Source organism: Belonocnema kinseyi, chromosome 5 (assembly GCF_010883055.1).
Source record: "Belonocnema kinseyi isolate 2016_QV_RU_SX_M_011 chromosome 5, B_treatae_v1, whole genome shotgun sequence".
Classification (NCBI taxonomy): domain Eukaryota; kingdom Metazoa; phylum Arthropoda; class Insecta; order Hymenoptera; family Cynipidae; genus Belonocnema; species Belonocnema kinseyi.
Window position 1 is genome coordinate 108,792,122 of NC_046661.1, and position 18,831 is coordinate 108,810,952.

Sequence of the window (18,831 nt, forward strand, 5' to 3'; positions counted from 1 at the left end):
AGTTTCAGCTCGATATTTTATTTACAAAAAAAGTTCTTAGGTTCAAAAAAACATTCAGTGAACGGAAAAAGTGAGGTCGGTAATATAGGTATTTAGCTGTGTTATTTTTGTTATATTTCTAGAAATTCAGGAACTTATAAACTTTTTATAGTGCGTTTTATTATATTTCCAATACCTTTTAAAACGATTCAAAATCCCCTTTAAGCTTTCAATAAATACTACGAAAAAAATGGCACTAAAATTAAACATTTTTTTTTTACAAGTTTGGAAATCTTTTTTTATTCTTTTGAAAAAATTAAAATGCTTAAAAGGCTTCTGAAAGAAGTTTTTGTCTTGAAATGTTTTTCATTTTTCAGTTGAAATTAATTTTTCAAAATAAAAAATCCAAATATCTCCTCGAATTTTTTCTAAACAAATAATATATTATTACGTATAGACACAGGCATTTAAATACTTAAATTTAGCCCGCTGAAATTTTAACAATTCAAGGAAATTCAGTTTTAAATTGTTTGATTTTTAATTTTTGATTTTTAATACTTGATTTTTAATATTCGAGTTATAATTGCTTGAAATTGCTTTTGATACAATTTTAAAAAGATCAATTTGCAAAAGGGTTAAAAATGTAATGATTTAGAGTGTCAGAATATTTTAATATAGGATTTGAAATTAAATAAGAGTCTTTAATTATTAATCTATTAAGGGGGTATTCTGGTTTAGAAACCCGATTTTCGGCTGTTTTTTTAAATTGAATTTATAAAAAAGCAAAAAATATTTTTACCATTTTTTTACCATGCTTTTATTGATATTTATAAAATACAGAAACAAAATTTCATTAAAAAATTTAGAAGGGGGAACAGACAGGTGTGAAAAAAACGGTGCATCATGGCCACCATGATTCCAACCCTCCTGGTGATCTTAAAAAACAAAAGAAATTCTTAATTAGTAAGGATGTCGTTACAGCCCCTACCTCGGGGAACATGAAAAAAAAAATTTTACAAAATGGCGACTGTCTAAAATCAAAAATTTTTTTACCCCTTTTTTGAAATTCCTGAATTTTTTAAAAATAGTAAAAACCAACCTTTTAATATGAAGCTGGTACGCTGTACTTACATTTTATCAATCAGCCATTCCTGCTCCATACATTGGACCTTCTTCTTCTTCAAAATATGTTCTTAAAGGTCTAAACTTTGAAAATATCCAAAAAAATCGAATTTTTCAAAATTCTAGACAGAATACCCCCTTAATTTAAAAATAGTATATACAGTTTCAAGCGGACTCTTTCATTTGTTTAACTACCAAGGTTAATTGTTCAATTTTTAATACTTGAACCACAGTTAAATTTTAAAAATCATTAATAAATTTATAGTTATAGATAATTAACTTAAAACGGTTATACAAATATTTCAATTTCAAACGCTTTTAATTTTTTAAGTCTTCAAAACTGCATTCTAAGAACCTCAAAATTGAAAATGTACCCTTCACAAAAAGGTCTAAAATGGAAAATTTTCATCGTAAAAGATTTTTGAATTGTTCAAATTTACAAATGAATTTAAAAAAGTTAAAATGAAACTTATTTTAAATTGCATTATATAATGTGACATAAAATTTGTTATATTACAAGTGATTGTATACATTTTGCATCTACAAATTTTTATGTCATCAAATTTGTATTACAAGTCAAAAAAATAAATTCGCTCTCATTCTCAATAGATGTATGCAATTGAAAATTTTGGAAAAAAATTGTACTTACTAAATTGTACTTACTAAAATGAAATCTACATAATTCTATCTTCTCATCATTTTATTCAATCACATCTATGTATCTAAACTGATATTTTTACATGTTTTTCTATGTTTAATATTAACAACTAAAAACCAATTTAAAATATTGTTGGGCTTTGCAATAATCTGTGAAATATGTCAAATAAAGCTATGGAATTTGGCAATTTTTTAAAAATTTTAACAAAAGATAATCTATAGTAATGTTCACTTAGTCATATAGAATCTATTTTATTAGCAAGATTCAACACATTTCGCCACACATTTAATACAGTGTGTTATAGACCTAAAGATCAAATAAATAAACTTTTTCCGCTAGATAAAGATATTTAACAATGTTGAATTTATACACTGGATTAATCTACCTCATATCTCCTGTTCTCACTTTGAAAAAAATCACAACCTGTGACTTTGATTGTAAATTCTAATCGGCTCAGGTTGAAAAACAAGCTTTCAAACATTCTTAAAAATCTAAACTAATGTTTTTGGTGTTTGAAAGAAATATAATAGTTTCATGTATGTAACGTTCGAATTTTTTTTTTCGATTGCAGCTCGATTCATTAATCTAAAGGCAATTACGCAAGTCTATTTTTTGTAAATATATGTAGAGAATGACTAAGGAATGAGGATGTACTGATAAATAAAACTAAAGCACGTCTAATTTAAAATTATAAACGATAATATTTGTCAACATTGATAGTTAATTCTCGTAATATAAACAATATTTTCGACTGCGCGCAAACCAAACATACACCTATCTACAATACACCAAAAAAAGGTTGATTAATATTCAAAGAAATGCTATGATGCTTGCATCTCTTGTAATTTTTTACACGAAGGCATTTCCATGTTTCTGGCTCGCTGGTATAAATCTTGGTCACCGAAATTTCTCGCCTTCCATATCATCGACTCTCCTACAAATAGATAATAATAATCAAACTCTTAACCATATACCATTAATTAATTCTGTCTACATCAGCCCCAAATATCGCCCCAACTTTTCTGTTTTCTTACGATCCGGAGGGAAAATGTCGGTCAAACTAATCAAACAGATGGCGCCACAGAAAGTAGGTCAGCGTTTTTTATTGAATTGCATTAAGAAAAAGAAAAAATAATTAAAAACTTGATGCTGTTTGCAAATAAAAAAAATATGTGAAAAAATAAGAGTAACTATTACTAATTATTTTAAAAAAAGAAAGTCAGGAAAATAATTAGTTTAATATGAATAAAATTTAATTTTGAGAAACATTTTGAAAGCAATTCGAACTTTTTATTCCTATTATTTATTTTGCTAATATTATTGATTTTATTATTTTAAGTTAAAAAAAATCATTTAAGTTAGACTACATCTTAATTTTCACTTGAAAGAATCGTTGTACCTTTAAAATCTGTACAATTTCATGTTTTGAGAAAAATATTTTTTAAAAGTAATGATAATTGTAATTAAAATGTTTGAGGGAATAATTTGGTAAAAAGTCAATGACAGGACTGATAAAAGAGAAAATTGATTTAATATTATTTAATATAATGTATATATTTATTTAAATTGAACCGAACATCATATATACATTTATACAGTTCCATCATTTATTTGTTGCTTAATCTTGAAAGCTTTTTTCTCGCTGGATTCAACCCCTAATAATTTTATTTAAAATTAATAATTCAAAGGAGATTTCGAATTTAATAGTTAATTACATTATGGCAAACCTAATTTCTAAAATTAACAGACTATAAACTATTGAACTCTATAAACAAACGTACCGTACTCATGACGCACAGTGGGAGGAAATTCACTTTTTTCGTTCAGCTTGACGCTCCGAACTTTGGTCTCCTCAATTTGTTTATTAATAATTTTTTCTCTCAAAGTATGGAAAAACGGACATTTTGTACATAACCATTTTTGACGCTTTAATAAAAGATCAAGAAAACTTTATATTGTCTTAAATGAATGTTTAGGGACTCATAAAATACAAATAATTTGTTTATTATTCCATTTATTTGTTGTAAAGAAATTTGATAAACAAATTGACAAATAGTCTTATTATCGGTAATATTTTTGTTTTGCTAAAATTGTTTCACATTAATGTAGGAATGACATTTAATAACAAAAATAATTAAATAGTTCATAATAACCATTGTTATAAACAATTCTTGTGGCAAAATATTGGAATTTGAGACTTTTCAAGTTATAATTTCCTTTAATCGCCAGAACGACTTCAGGTATTCTTTGAAGTAATAAATATTTAATATTATTTGATAAAATATGACAATTTAAATTTTTGTAAATTATATTTGATTAAATATTATTAAATACTTATTATTTTAAGAAATACCTGAAGTCGTTCTGGCGATTAAAGGAAATTATAACTTGAAAAGTCTCAAACCATGTTTGTCCAGAAAAATTGTTTATCACAGTGGTTATTTTAAACTTTTAAATTATTTTTGTTATTAAATGTCATTCCTACATTAATTTGAAGCACTTTTAGTAAAAAAAAAATTTTACCGATAATGAAACAAATTATTTTATTCTGTAAGTCCCTAAACATTTATTAAGGCAATATAAAGTTTTGCTGATCAGTTATTAAAACGAAAAAAATTGTTTCGTACCAAATTTTAGTTTTTCCATACTTTGAGTGGAAAAATTATTAATAAAAAAACAGAGACAAAAGTTCGAAGAGTCAAGATCTATAGAATTTATTAATCTTTAATTAAAAAAATTAAAATCGCAAGAAAATTGAAGGCTCTGGAAATTTTTGAATTAAAAAAGTGCATTTCCTCCAACTGTGCGTCATGAGTACAGTAAGTTTGTTCACAGAGTTTAATAGCTTATAGTATGATTATTTTAGAAATGAGGGTTGCAATAATATAATTAACTATTTCATTTAAAATCTCCTTTATTTTTAAATTTTTTAATATAATTATTAGGCGTTGTATGCAGCGAGAAAAAAACTTTTAAGATTAAGCAATAAATAAATTATTGAACTGTATAAATGTATATATGATGTTCAGTTCAATTTAAATAAATATATACATTATATTAAATAATATTAAATCCATTTTCTCATTTATCAGTCTTGTCATTGACTTTTTACCAACTTATTCCCCCAAAACATTTTAATTAAAATTACCGTTACTTTTTAAAAATATTACCTTCAAAACTTGAAATTAATATTTTGAAGGTACAAAGATTCTTTACTTTGCAACTTCAGTTCTAGTCTTACACATTTTAATTATTATTTTATTTATATAGGATATAAGTGATTTATTTTTCATTAATTCTTCTGATCATGCATATGTTTTAAGTAATTTTGTCATTGAGGTTTTAAATAGTATTAATTTTTTCATAAGCTAAATTAATAATTTTAACAATAAATATTTTTTTTTTTAACTAGAACAAATAATAAAATTAATATCAGAAAAATAAATCATAGAAATATGAAGTTCGAACTGGTTTCAAGACGTATCTCAAAATTAAATTTTATTCATATTAAACTACATATTTTTGTGACTTTTCTTTTTTTTAATAATTAGTAATAATGACACTTATTTTTTCACATATATATATTTTTTGTTTATTCGCAAAGAGCATAAAGTTTTTTATTATTTTTGCTTTTTCTTAAGGGCATGTGATACTTAGGAAATTGTCGATTTTACCAGCTTTAGGTTCCGACGGCTTTTTTCTTTAATAATCAATATTTTGTCTTAAAAATTTGGGAAATGATAGCGACCATGCTAACGGACGTCCCCACACACTTTTTTTTTGGTTTAATTAAAAAAAGTTTCAATTTAGCAAAATCTGATTAATTTGCATAGCTCTTAGGAATTAGTATCGATTTTACCAGTTTTAGGTTCCGACGGCTTTTTTTCTAGAATAATCAATATTTTGTCTTAAAAATTTGGGAAATGATAGCGAACATGCTAACGGGCGTCCCCACACACTTTATGTATGTTACAATTCTCCTGTGCGTTACTTCCAAAATACACAATATTTTTGGCCAAAAACTTTGGACTTGCAAATAAACGTAGTAACTAATCTCCCGGAACTAACCCTTTTTGCAGGCAATTAAAAAAGTTTATTTCATAAATAATTTCCAGATTATCGGAAAGGCAGAGATGAAAAATGACGTAACCTCAAAATAATACATATGCATAAAATTTTTATTTAGCATAATAAATTTGTTTCTTATTATCCCTCAAAAAAGAGTCCGGGGACGTCCGTTATGATATTTTATAACATCTCCGAATTCAGTTTTTAAAAATTTTCATTTTTGTGGAAAAAGAGTCGGGGAAACTGTAAGTATCACATGCCCTTAATGACATTCAATGAAAAAGTCAGACCTACTTTTTGTGGCGCCATCTGTTGGATTAGTTTCAAATACATTTCCCCTCCAGATCGTAAGAGATACGGTTGAGGCATACATACACGGTTGAGGCAGGAGGCTGGTCTACATTAAAGCCTTAAAATCCGCGAATGTAAAATGTTGATAAAATTTACTTTCCCTATTTTCTGCATCAGCTCATTCAAGAGTTTAATCTTTCTTTCTATACATTCTTAGGAAAAAAATTCAAGGTCTTTTCCAGGGTTTCCCGGTCAAGAAATCAAAATTTTCCAGGTCTCCTTTTTTTACAACAAATAATGAAATAAACGTTTGTCATATATGTAAAAAATGAGCCATTTCATTTTGTATTGGTCAAAGATTTCTAAAGGAAGCCGAATCGTAAATAAAAAAATTCTTAATTTTTTGCGAACACGAGTCGTCTTTTTGAAATCTTTAGGAATATTTTTAAATCTTTGTAATGTCTTTGGAATCATTGAAATCTTTTAAAATCTTTGTGATGTATTACAAACCTCAGTGAAAGCTTGAAATTTCGGTGAAATCTGTGAGAATTCTTTTGGCATTTTTCAAAGCTTTTCTAAAATCTTTAAAATTCTTGAAATGTTTTGAAATCCTTAAGAATCGTTTAAAATATTTGAGAAATCTTTCGAAAATTTGTTGTAATCGTTTGAAATCTGGTAATCTTTTGACACCTCCTAAAAAATTTTGAAGTCATTTAAAATCTTTGAAAAGTTTTGAAACCTTTAAAATCCTTTGAAAGTTTTAAAATCTTTGTGCAATGTTCGAAAATCTTTGTTAATTCGTTGGAATTATTTAAATTATTACAAATCTTAGTGAAATCTTTTGATATCTCCTAAACAATTTTGAAACTGTTTAAAATCTTTTAAATGTTTTGAAATCTTAGAAATTTGAAACTCTTTTGTAAGTTTTAAAATCTTTGTGAAATGTTCCAAATCTTTGGAGAATTTATGTGAAATCTTTATTGAAATCTGGTTTGTGCGCCTTTTTCAAATCGTTATCATCCGTGAAATCTTGATGAAATGTTAATGATATTTAAAATATTTTGAAATGTGCGAAATATTTTTATATCTTTAGAAATATTTTGTAACCTTTTGAAATCTATTGTACACTAAAAAACCGAGCGGTCAACCCCTCGAAAAATCCGTTGTATGGCCATATATTTATTTATTCTGTAATAAACAAAAGATATACTATATCTTGAATAAAAAGATTCTCAGCAGCAAGATTTTTTCTAAACGAGATATTTCTTTCATAATAGGCTAAAAGATTTAAATTACTCTTCGCATTTCGATAAAGTTACTATTTTAAAAGAAAAGAAAAAGAATAATAAAAATTCAAGGTTTGCGTGAAAAAATCAAGATTTCTAGGTTTTCAAGGTTTAAAAAAATTCAAGGAAACTTCCAGGTTTTCTAGAATTGCGAAAAACTTGTCAGAAATTGATTAAAGGAAAAATCATTAATTGACCTACACTGAATTTTCTATATTATTTTGTTCGCCAGATTACAGGAGTAATTAATCCACCAGACGCATTTTTTGTATGCATTATTACATAAAACATACCATTTTCAAAAAAAAAGAAAGAAAACGGTCTTTATCAAAAGTCTTTCTCCTCTTTAGATTACGTATATAAAAAAACTAGATAAAATGACTTCTCCGTTTGGCCTGAATATATGAAATCTGATTTAGCGATGAATTCCAGGGGCCATAAGATTTAAATTTTAGTAATACTTACTGTAGTTCTTTTCTCTAAAGCAGGTTTGCCTCAAGTAACTCAGATATTCCTCTTCCACTGAAATTTCTAGTCTTCGCAAACTGCCTTGATACTCGCTGTGGAAATTTTCTTTCACGAAGTATGGCACTTTCAGACCTTGCGTCGTTCTAGGAACGGTATATTTACTGTAAAAAGAAACTTTCCATTAAGTAACGATTAAAATTTGTTCCGAATAATTCAAGAGTTCCAAGGATAAATAGAATTAATTATAAAATCTTACTGTGACAGAAAGCAATAGCAGGATTGCTACAAAAGGCCGGTTTAAAAACTCCATAACTTCAAGTACTTAAAAGTTTACTTTTGAAAAAAAAATCCAGGTCAACTTTTTTTTAAATCTAGAAAATGCTATTGAATTTCAACACATTCTACTGGTTGCAAACTAATTTACCAACAATGTCTCGTCCAATTATTAGTCAATGCAAACATTGTTTTTACCCATTATTGCAAAAAAAGTCTAGATTTTGTAATAGTTTGGCATCAAAAATTACAAAATATGAATTAATCAAAATTATGAAAATCTAAGAAAAACCAAACACAATCTTCATTTTTAATAGATTTTCTATAATATGTTTTTTTATTTCTTTAAAAACTTGAAATTGCTACAAATAATTATAAATAAATGCTATTCTTTAAGAATGAATAGGAAAATTCATGACTTCAAGGTAAATGTTTAGTTTTTTATTATTTTCAATAGGTTTTTGTAAAAAATTACTATTATCTACAATAAATAACTAAAAATTGATATTTTTAGTTTTTCATAGTTTTTCTGATAAAATTAGAAATTTCTACAAACAATTATGAAAAAATAGTATTTTAGAACATTACAAATTTCTGCATAAAATTATGAAAAGCTACAATTTTCTATGAAAAACTAAGAAAATCTAGAATCCCATAATAAAGATTTAGTTTTTCATACTTTTTAATAAGTTTCCATAGCAGATGATTAATTTCTATACAAAAATAACGAATATTTACCATTTGGAAAATATCGTTGTAAGCTTTTAAAAATATTTTTTCTTTAAAAAACTACAAATTTCCCCACATAATTGTGCATAAATACAATTCTTTACAAATAAATATGCAAAGTTCCATCTCCAAAATTATGGTTTCTTTTTACATTATTTTGAATAGGTTTTTGCAGAAAATTACGAATTTTTATTTTAAAAACACGAAAATTTACGATTTCAAAAAGCTAAGATTGTAGTTTTTTCTACGCATAATTATGAATAAATATACTTCTTTACGAATAAATAGGAACATTTTTTGTATAAAATTGCCCATTGATTCCTAAAATAAATTAAAAATAACGACAATTTTCAATTTACATAAATTTCAATACAATCCTGAAAAACTACTATTTTTTAGAAAAAATATTTTAAATTTTATACAAAAATCGTAGACGCTGTACTTTTTCGTAAGCTATTGTTGCGGAAGTATTGAGACTTCCTAAATTTTGAAATTTATCGAAAACGGTGAGAGATACGTGATATTTGTCAATTTTTAGATGATGAAAATTTCAAAAACAGACTATATTTCGAGTCAAAATTAATTTTTAAAATCTTAGACATTTGCGTAAAAATTCATAGATATTTTCGTAGAAATTCTTTTAAAATTTCTACAGAAATTCATCAAAGTTTTGGTATAAATTCATAGAAATTATATCCACAAGGGTTTCAAATTTCTTAATTTTGGAGGTTTCGAATTTTTAATTTCACTATAATATAGTTTCAAATTCAAATATTAAAAATGTCAAGACAATTACGTTATTAAATCTTTCAAAATTTAGTCAGATTTGAATTCCTTAATTTCAGATGTAAAAATAAAACAATTTCGAAGGAAAAAGCTTAAGTTTTGCAAATTCAAACATTGAAATAATATTGTAGCAATTTTGCTTTCATACTATTTTCTTTTTTAATTTTGAAGTAATATTTTTCAATTCCACGATTTTAGTTGAAGATTTAAACAAATAAATCATTTCAAAATGAAAAAACTTAGACGATTTATCGTAAAAAAATGTTATTTAAAATCAAAATAGACAAAAATTAAACTATTTGAAATTAATACCTCAGTAATTGAATAATTCCCTTAATTCTGAATGGTTACAAATTTAAAGTTATAAATTATCATTTTGAACGCTCAATTTTTAGTTAAATTAATTGAATTTTGAAAAGTTTAATTGACAATTTCAAAATTATTAATTTTTCGAAGATCTAAGTTTACTTAAAATAATTTCGATTTTGAAGGGTTTGAGTATAAAACAGTTTTAATATGAACATTTTTGCTAACACTTTAACACTTAAAATAACTATTTATTTTGAAAGGTTTTTAGAATAATTCCATTTATTTTTTGATTTAAAAAATAATGTGCCTAATTAGTTGTAAAGTTAAACTACAATTTTTTGTATGTAACAACATTTAAAAATTTTAAATGCTCCGAAGCTTCACCTTTGAAAGATTCAATTTAGTTTTCAATTTCAAAATTGATTTTAATTTCTGAAATTAAAATGATACAAATTCAAAATTTGGCCCCCTGAATTCGCAAATTTAAAATTCGTCCCGAAGTACTAGAATAATTGTTATAATTGCAGTCCAGTAATTTTTTTAAAACTCCATGGACCTTTTCAGGGCTTCCAAGCCTTGTAGCAACCGTGGATAGAATTGTAAAAGAACGATACTCACGCGCTAGAATGTAAACTGTACACAGGATCAGATATAAAAAAACTGCTCATCATTGTTAATACTATCAGTAACAAAACAGGTAACATCTGAAGGAATGTGGTGTATCCATTTGCCTGCTAAGAAAGTTATCGTTTGATAAAAGAAATGTATATTAACAACAAGCATTCGAGAAATCTAAAAAAAAAACAATATTGATTTACAAAATACCTGAGTATGGGCGTGTTGACTTTGCTGATCGTTTTGTCTCGTCCACCTGCCACCTGTCCGTCGCATATAAAAATCTTGTTGTGGAAATACATCTCGGAAGAACATATTAAACAGCTCTTCTGCTGTGATATCGGCTGAAAAAACAGCACAGAGACATTACTAAATCATTATTCGATATAAAACCGAATTTACTCAATTACTTTCTCAACATAAAACAACTTATAAAATCTGATTATCAAATCTGTTCTAAAGAATATGATCCAGTTTCAAAATTACCTTCGAAACCACGAGTATAATTATAATGATGAGTTTGTCGAGACTGCGAGGTTTGCATCCTTTCCTCGTCGGAACCGTACAAATCATATTGTTTTCGTTTCTCCACATCGGTTAAAACGGCAACAGCATTTCCGATCGCTATTTAAATTATAAGATCAATTATCTCACATTTTCATCTTTTAGAAAATTAATTGTAATTAATAAAGTCTAAAATGATCCTCGTAAGAAACAAGGGTAAAAAAACCATAAATATTGCGCTGCAAGATTGAATGAACAAAAAAAAAGCTTCAGTGGAACCAGTTTGACAAAAGGGGACGTAAGTAGTATTTTGGTCAAAATTAAGCTGAATACGCAAAATAAGTCCGATTATATGTCCTCTGGTGAATTCAGGGTGGCCGTTTTAATCGAAGGGAAAAATTCCCAGTCATTTCCCGGTTCGCAAACATTTTTCACGGCCAATAAAATTTAAAAAATAAAACTATATTCTAAACATTTTTCCATATAAAGTAATAAACAACAAATTAAAGCATTCAAAGTGGAACCCAAACTGCAAAATTTAGAACTTTTATCAATTATAGAGTTCAAAGATTCAGATTAAGTTCCAAAAATATAAATCCACATTAACATTTTCAATAGTCTAAATTAAAGAATCAAGCAATGAACTTTAAAATTTTTCAAAATTAGATTATTTTAAGTAATTTTAAGCTAAACACATTAAAAATTGAAAAATAATTTTTTTAACTTAACAGTTCTCGAATTAGAAGTTAAATTATTTCTATTTTAAATAGTCTAGACATCCTTCAAACCCTTCAAAATTTTATTTCAAAATCTTTAAAAATCTAGAAATGGTTTTAAAGTTTTCCAAATTCAAAATCATTTTTGAATTTTTTGTCAGAAATGTTAAGCATATTTCAAAATGAATTGAATTTTTTCTATCACTTTTAGAAAATCCTGCAAATTAAAAAAAAATTAATTTGAATTTATAAATAAAAATAGAACACTTATTATTTGTAAAAATATTAGAGTGATATTAAGAGATATTTAGAAGTTTAAAAAGATTCGAATTAAATTTAGAACTTGAAATAATTAAAAATACATACAGCCGAATTTAAAATAAAATTTAGATTTTTGCAGATTTGAAACAAAAAATTTAGAATTTTTTTAAGAATTGTGAAAGACTACAAAAGAATAAAAAAATTCTTAAGATTCTTAGGAAAATTGAAAATGATTTTTCACTTTGAAAAATTATTGTAACCGAAAGTTTAAAAAGATTTTAAGAGATTTAAAAATATATTTAGAAGTTCAAGTTTTTAATTAATTTTGAATCTTTTCAAAACTTCTAAATATCTCTTATAATTACTAAAGTTTTTTTCTACAAATAATAAGTGTTCAATTATTATTTATGCGTCAAAATTTAACAATTTCGCTTATAAATTAAACACTTTTTAAATAGAACAATTAAAATTTTAACGCTAAAAGTTTAAAAGCTCTTCGAAAATCAAAAGATTCCAAGCTTTCTATGTAAAACAATTCAGTTTCAAATTGTTTTCTTTTAAATATTTGGTTTCAATTAATTTCAATTCTTATCAAGACTTTCGGATTGAAACAGTTACAATCTGAAAATTCTCAAATACAGATCCATTTTAAAAATAATGTATTTATTTATATTTACAGTTGATAAAATAAAACTGTTTTTATAAAAAATTATCAACTTCAAATGCTTTTAATTTGTAATTGTTTAAATCCTCAAAACTTCACTTTAATTATTTAAAAAACTGCTAAAATCGAACTTGGGCAGATTTTTCTTCTGAACATTTGTAAAATTCTTGGTTTCCTGGTCCGGCAGCCATTCTTTAAATTAAAATATATGCTTAAAAATTAAAAATCTAAAATGGGAAATTTTTAAAGTGAAAGATTTTCGAGTTGAGCATTCTAAACTAAATGATATAATAATTAATAAAAATCACAATTTAGGAAATTATTTTAAACTGGTTAAAATTAAAGTCGGACAACATTTTTAGAATAAAATTTTTGTAAAATGCCCGGTCAAAAAATTAATTCCCTGTCATTTCCCGGTTTTCCCCGCTTCCATAAAATTCCCGGTAATTTCCCGGTTTCCCGGTCCAGCGGCCATCCTGTGAATTCTTTAATCAAGAGTATATTAACAAAGTGTAATTAATCTTAAAATTGATTACAAAGTGTGATGATGATCGAATAGGGATCTAGCTATAATATGAAATGTTCTCTGATAGAGATTAAAATCTAAAATATATAATATAATTTTCCCTGACTAATAATATTTAAAGACAAAAATTTTAATCTGGTACATTCTTAATATAGAATCTTTTATAGATGAAATAAAAAGATTTTAAATTAAAATTTATTATTTTCAGCATAAAAAGTGAGTCAAAGTGAATAATGTTCATTTGAATTTAAAAGAATTCGATGAAATTCATAAAAATTCGAAGCAAAGTTTTTAAAGAATCAAGTGAATTGTAACAATTAAAGAATATGAAAAAATCCATTGAATTCAGTAAGTTTTGAAATGAGTTTAGAAAAATTCACTGAAATTCAAAAGAATTGGATGAAATCCCTAAAAGTTCAAGGTGAGTTAAAAAGACTTCAAGATGAATTAAACAAAAATTTAATGAATCTATTGAATTAAGTAGAATTGAATAAATTTAGAACAGTTCAAAGACAATGAAAAAAATTCAAGAGAGTTGCGAATAATTCAAATAATTTAAAAGAAATCAGGACAAATTAATAAGAATTCAGGGTGAAGTCTAAATAAATTCAAATGAATTGAAAAAAATGTTTAAAAAAATCCTCAAGTCTTTGAAACCCTACGAAATTCCTCACTTCTTGGAAATTAATTTTATGAAATCCATTAAAATAGTATAAAATCCCGTGAAATTCTATGAAATTTTATGATATTTCCTTTCATCCTGGACAGTTTATTAAAATGCCTTGTAAGATTTTAAAATCCCATTTAAAAAATGTGAAAAACATTATAGGTTCTGTAAAATCGTTCCATAGCTTCTGAAATATTTTTAAACACCCTATCATATTTACTTCCCTTGAAATTCCTTCAAATTGTCGAAGAAAATTAAAATATCCTTGGAATTTTTTTTAATGCTCGAAAATATTTCAAATCCTTTTAAATCTCATTAAATTAATGGAATCAATTAGAAATTCCTTAGAATAATTTTTAAAACACCTTGTGATATTTCAAATTTTGTTGAAATTCCTTTAAACTTTTTAAAGCTCTTGAAAACTACTTGGAAATTTTTAAATACCCTAAAATCTTTAAAAATTTTGAAATTATTTCAAATTATTAAAATAAATTGAAAATAACTTTGATATATTTATAAATCTGTGAAAACATACGAAATCACTAAATTCTTGTGAATAAATTCTTTGAAATCCAATAAAAAATTATATTGGATTCCTCCGTAATCTTTTAAAATCTCGTAGAATCTTTTAAAATATCTTAAAACCATATAATACTAATAAAATCGAACCATACCTTCGAAATTCTTCAAAATACTTTTAAGATTCTTAAAGATCTCTGGAAATACCTGAAATATTTTACAAATTTTGCAATCCTATGAAATCACTGAATTCTTGTGAATAAATTCTTTTAAATCTATTAAAATATGATAAAATCCTGTTCATACATTCAGAACTTTTGAAATCCCTTAATATCATTTCAATCCTTTTTAATTAATTAAAAATTATTTAATCACTTGAAAATGCTTTGGAATCTTTTAACATTCTCTAAAATATTTCAAATCATTTGAAATGTATGAAATTACTTTAACTGTTTAGAGCTCATGAAAACTCCGTGTAACGTTTAGAAATTCCCTAAAAACTTTGAAATCTCTTCAAATTATGAAAATATATTGAAATTTTCTTAGAATCTTTAAAAATATCCTAAAATATTTCAAAAGAATTCAAGAAAATTCAGAAAGTCGTATAGACCTGAATTCAATAGTGGTTCTCCCACGGGCTAATTTATTGAAAAAGAAGTTATTAAAATTACCTTTTCATTTTAAAAACTTAAAATCCCTATGCTTTGCCATTTTTTTCTAAATCTCTAATTTCCCGAACCAAAGTTTAAACTCAGGATAATAATTATCTGTGTTATTTAAATTTCCTTTTACAGTTCTAAAATCAAAATTATGAATACAACAAAAGATTCAGGAAAGTTAAAATATTACGCGGAAACAAAGGCAAGTAAAAAATGTTGCGTAGTTTTCCCAAAACGAAAACAGAATATGCATCCTTTCTACTCTGTAATAAATGATTTTGTCAATTTTGATTGAAAATCAAACGTTCAACTAAGTAAAAAAACTTTGCCTTCTTTTGACCCCTTTTTGACAAACGGCTTCAACTATGGATAGCAAAAAACTTTAATATGCAAATTCTTTTAAATCAATAAGGAATTGGCAACTAGTATTTATAAATTTAAACATCAGTTTACTCATGAAATACCAACCTTTAAACGCCTCGGCAGCACCTGGAGCTTTATTTTTATCTGGATGTAATTGGAGAGCTAATTTTTTATAGGACTTTTTAATCTCACTGTCTGTGGCCTCTTTGGTCACTCCCAAGATCTCGTAATAATCTTTGCACTTTTTAATTCTGAAAAATTGAGTGAAGATTTTAAGGAAATTATTCTGCTTTGTAGGAATTATATTTAGGTTGATCCCTTATAATAATCTACGATTCATTCTGTTTACGTTTCTTTGTCCGTCGACTTCTTTCACAGAAATCTGTATTTATACTACTATTCTTTTTGATTTGGAAGTATTTACTATTTCTTAAAATTCGTAAACATTAATTTAAGGTGTAATTTATAATGATTATAATAAGTAAATACACAAAATAGTTTTAGGAAAACAATACATTTAAAAGCTATAAGCTATTTTAAGCTATTATAAAGTGAAATGTTGGAAATGTCGAGATAAAGCTTTTGTATCTTACGACCAAAGTGTTTTCAGAGATGAAAAATATATTTTTAATTTGAAGCCATTAAACTAATTGTTTCCAAGTACCTAGATTAATGATATCACCTTATAAAAGTATTCAAGTTTTTTCCTGGTTTAATTTTTCACAGTACAAAGCCATTCAAACATTTTTGCATTTTTTTTTAACAATTAGTTCCTACCAAAACGATAATTTTCCAAAAAAATACTAAAAAGATCAATTTTCAACAAAAATAAGTTAAATTTTCAGTTAAAAAAATTATTTTCAGCCAAACTGGTGAGTTTTCGACTAAAATTACGAATCATCAACTGAAATAGTCGAATTTGATCCAGAAAGATGAATTTTCTTCGAGTAATAATAATTAATCTTTAACAGAAATTGTAAAATTTTCTACCAAGTACTTTTATTTTCAAACAAACAGATGAATGTTCAACAGCAAGTGATGAATATTGAATTGCAATACTTTAATTTTTAACCAAAAAATATTATTTTTAGAACAAAAAGATTAACTTTCTACCAAAACATAAGATTTTTCAACAAAATACATAAATTTACAAAAAAGATGTTGACGAAATAGATTAATTTTTAATAAAAGAGTTTAACTTTCAACGAAATTTTCAACCAAAAAGATGTATTTCTAACTAAAATGATGAATATTTAACTGAAACATTTTATTTTATAAACAAAAAGACTATTTTTCTACCAAAAAAATTTATTTTTTTACAAAATACATGAATTTTCAACTAAAAACAAAATTTAACAAAATAGTTGAAACAAACAAAATACATGGATTTACAAAAAAATAAATAAATAACCAATTAGTTGAATTTTAAAATACAAATGATTAATTTTCAACAAAAAATGGAATATGTATTTAAATTTTCAGTTAAAAAGTTCAATTTCCACAAAAAAACAAGCTTTCAACCAAAGTGATAAATTTTCAACTAAAATTATAAATCTTGAACTGGAACAGATGGATTTACAAACAAACAGATTATTTATTTTCAGCCAAAAATAGGATAGTTAAATTTTCAGTTAAAAAAAGATTAATTTTACACACAAAAAAATAAAATAAATTTTCAACCGAAGTGATGAATTTTCAACTAAAACTATGAATCTTTGATTGGAATAGATGAATTTTAAATCAAAGATTATTTTTTAATAAAAGAGCTTAACACTTTTAGTAGTTTTATTTTCAACAAAAATATGAATTTTCTAATAAAAAGATTAATTTTCTACCAAAAAAAAGACTAGTTTTCAACCAAAAACATGAATTTTCAAATAAAGTGATGGAATAATAAATTAGAAGAGTAAAATTTGCAGTTAAAAAAAAAATTTTTTACAAAAAAAAAACTAATTTTACAAAAAATAGTTATATTTGCAAAATGTATGAATCTTCAACTAGAATAGTTTGATTTTAAACCATAAAGATTAATTATTAACCAATAAGATTAATTAACCCCCTTCTCGAAAAAAATCCCCGACAAAATAGCTCTTTTTTCTACTGAAGTGATGAATTTTCTATTAAAATGATGAATTTTCATCAACAAAAATTATTTTTAACAAGAATTTAACTTTCAACCAAATAATTCAATGTTCATTTAAAAAAAGATGATTTCTGAACAAAAAAGCTAGTTGATATTCCAACCAAATAATATGATTTTTCAACATTACTTGAAATTTCAAATAAGAAAGACTTTTTAATGCAAGAGAGAGAAAATTGCAAACAAAATGTTGAATTTTGAAAGCAAACAGATGAATTTTCACTCAAGATGATTAACGTCCTTCAAAAAATGAAACGAATTTTCAACAGAATAATAAAATACATAGTAAGATAAATAATAAAATACATTATAATCACTGTTACTCAATTTAAAAAAATTTAAGCATGCTCTCGAAAAAAATTCCGTGACTGAACAAAATTCCTCGAAACTTCCAAATTTTTCCTGGTATATAAAAATATCCTGACAATTGAGAGAATTGAAGAAAATTACCTTCGGACATGTTCAATTTGATCTTTGGAGAATTCAGCAGTAGCTTGTTGAGTTCCTTCTTTAGCAGTAGTTTGTCGTTTCCTAAGTTCTGGTTCAGGTTCTGTCTTTTGACTTTGCTTTGAAAGCATTGATACTCTCGTCAATAAATCTGAAAAATCACAAAATACAATGCAGTGAATTACGTTCCTCACTTCAGAATAATGATCCTCCTTCAGACCATTTAAAACTCATTTTATTAACGTTTAATTTATTATCCCTGGTACTAAAAAGAGGTTAAAAAGTGTTTTTAAAGTTCTTTTTTGTATACCTTCGACCCTCTTTGTAGGAAATAATTTTTGGGCTTTTCTGAGAAATTTCTCAGCCTCGTTGAACTTTTTATCCCGGAGATGCTTTTCCGCAAATTCCATGCACCTTTCGGCCTCATCTTTGTTGCTGTCCATGACAGTTTTTACAAGAAAATGGGGAAAATGTCTTCACGTTCGTCTATTTTGGGACCAGTCCCGTGACGTAGCAAAAAAGTAAATAAATCACTCTCTCCAGCCTTACAAAAATGAAACTTCACACTACGTCATGAGCATGGACACAAGAATTGATGATAATCTGATAAAGACAAATATGCAACGAACAAAGTGACCAAAAATGACGAAACACGAAATTAGAGAATGACGTACAATTTCTGTGTTTCTCTTTGGTTGACGTGTTCTACGACTTCTACGTGCTTCGCCTGTGTTGCAAGCATGCGCAATAGGATAAAACCAAATATTTTTTAAAAATCATT

The 18,831-nt window shown here is 25.6% G+C and overlaps 1 protein-coding gene across 3 annotated transcripts; it reads right to left on the bottom strand.

Moving 5' to 3' along the window:
- Positions 1-1,783: 1,783 nt before the first annotated feature.
- LOC117172962 (dnaJ homolog subfamily B member 12) lies at positions 1,784-18,762 on the bottom strand. 3 transcript variants are annotated; one of them, XM_033361285.1, is made up of 8 exons: positions 18,361-18,762; positions 18,054-18,201; positions 15,569-15,714; positions 11,071-11,208; positions 10,795-10,913; positions 10,588-10,703; positions 7,870-8,033; positions 1,784-2,693 (listed from the first exon to the last, which is right to left on the bottom strand). In XM_033361285.1, exons 1-8 carry the CDS (start codon positions 18,491-18,493, stop codon positions 2,581-2,583), a joined length of 1,077 nt encoding a protein of 358 aa, XP_033217176.1. In that variant the 5' UTR covers positions 18,494-18,762; the 3' UTR covers positions 1,784-2,580. The 3 variants fall into 3 exon arrangements, with proteins under 3 accessions (XP_033217176.1, XP_033217175.1, XP_033217174.1); XM_033361284.1 differs by having other exon boundaries at positions 10,588-10,700; positions 10,795-10,928; XM_033361283.1 differs by having other exon boundaries at positions 1,787-2,693; positions 10,795-10,928.
- Positions 18,763-18,831: the final 69 nt, after the last annotated feature.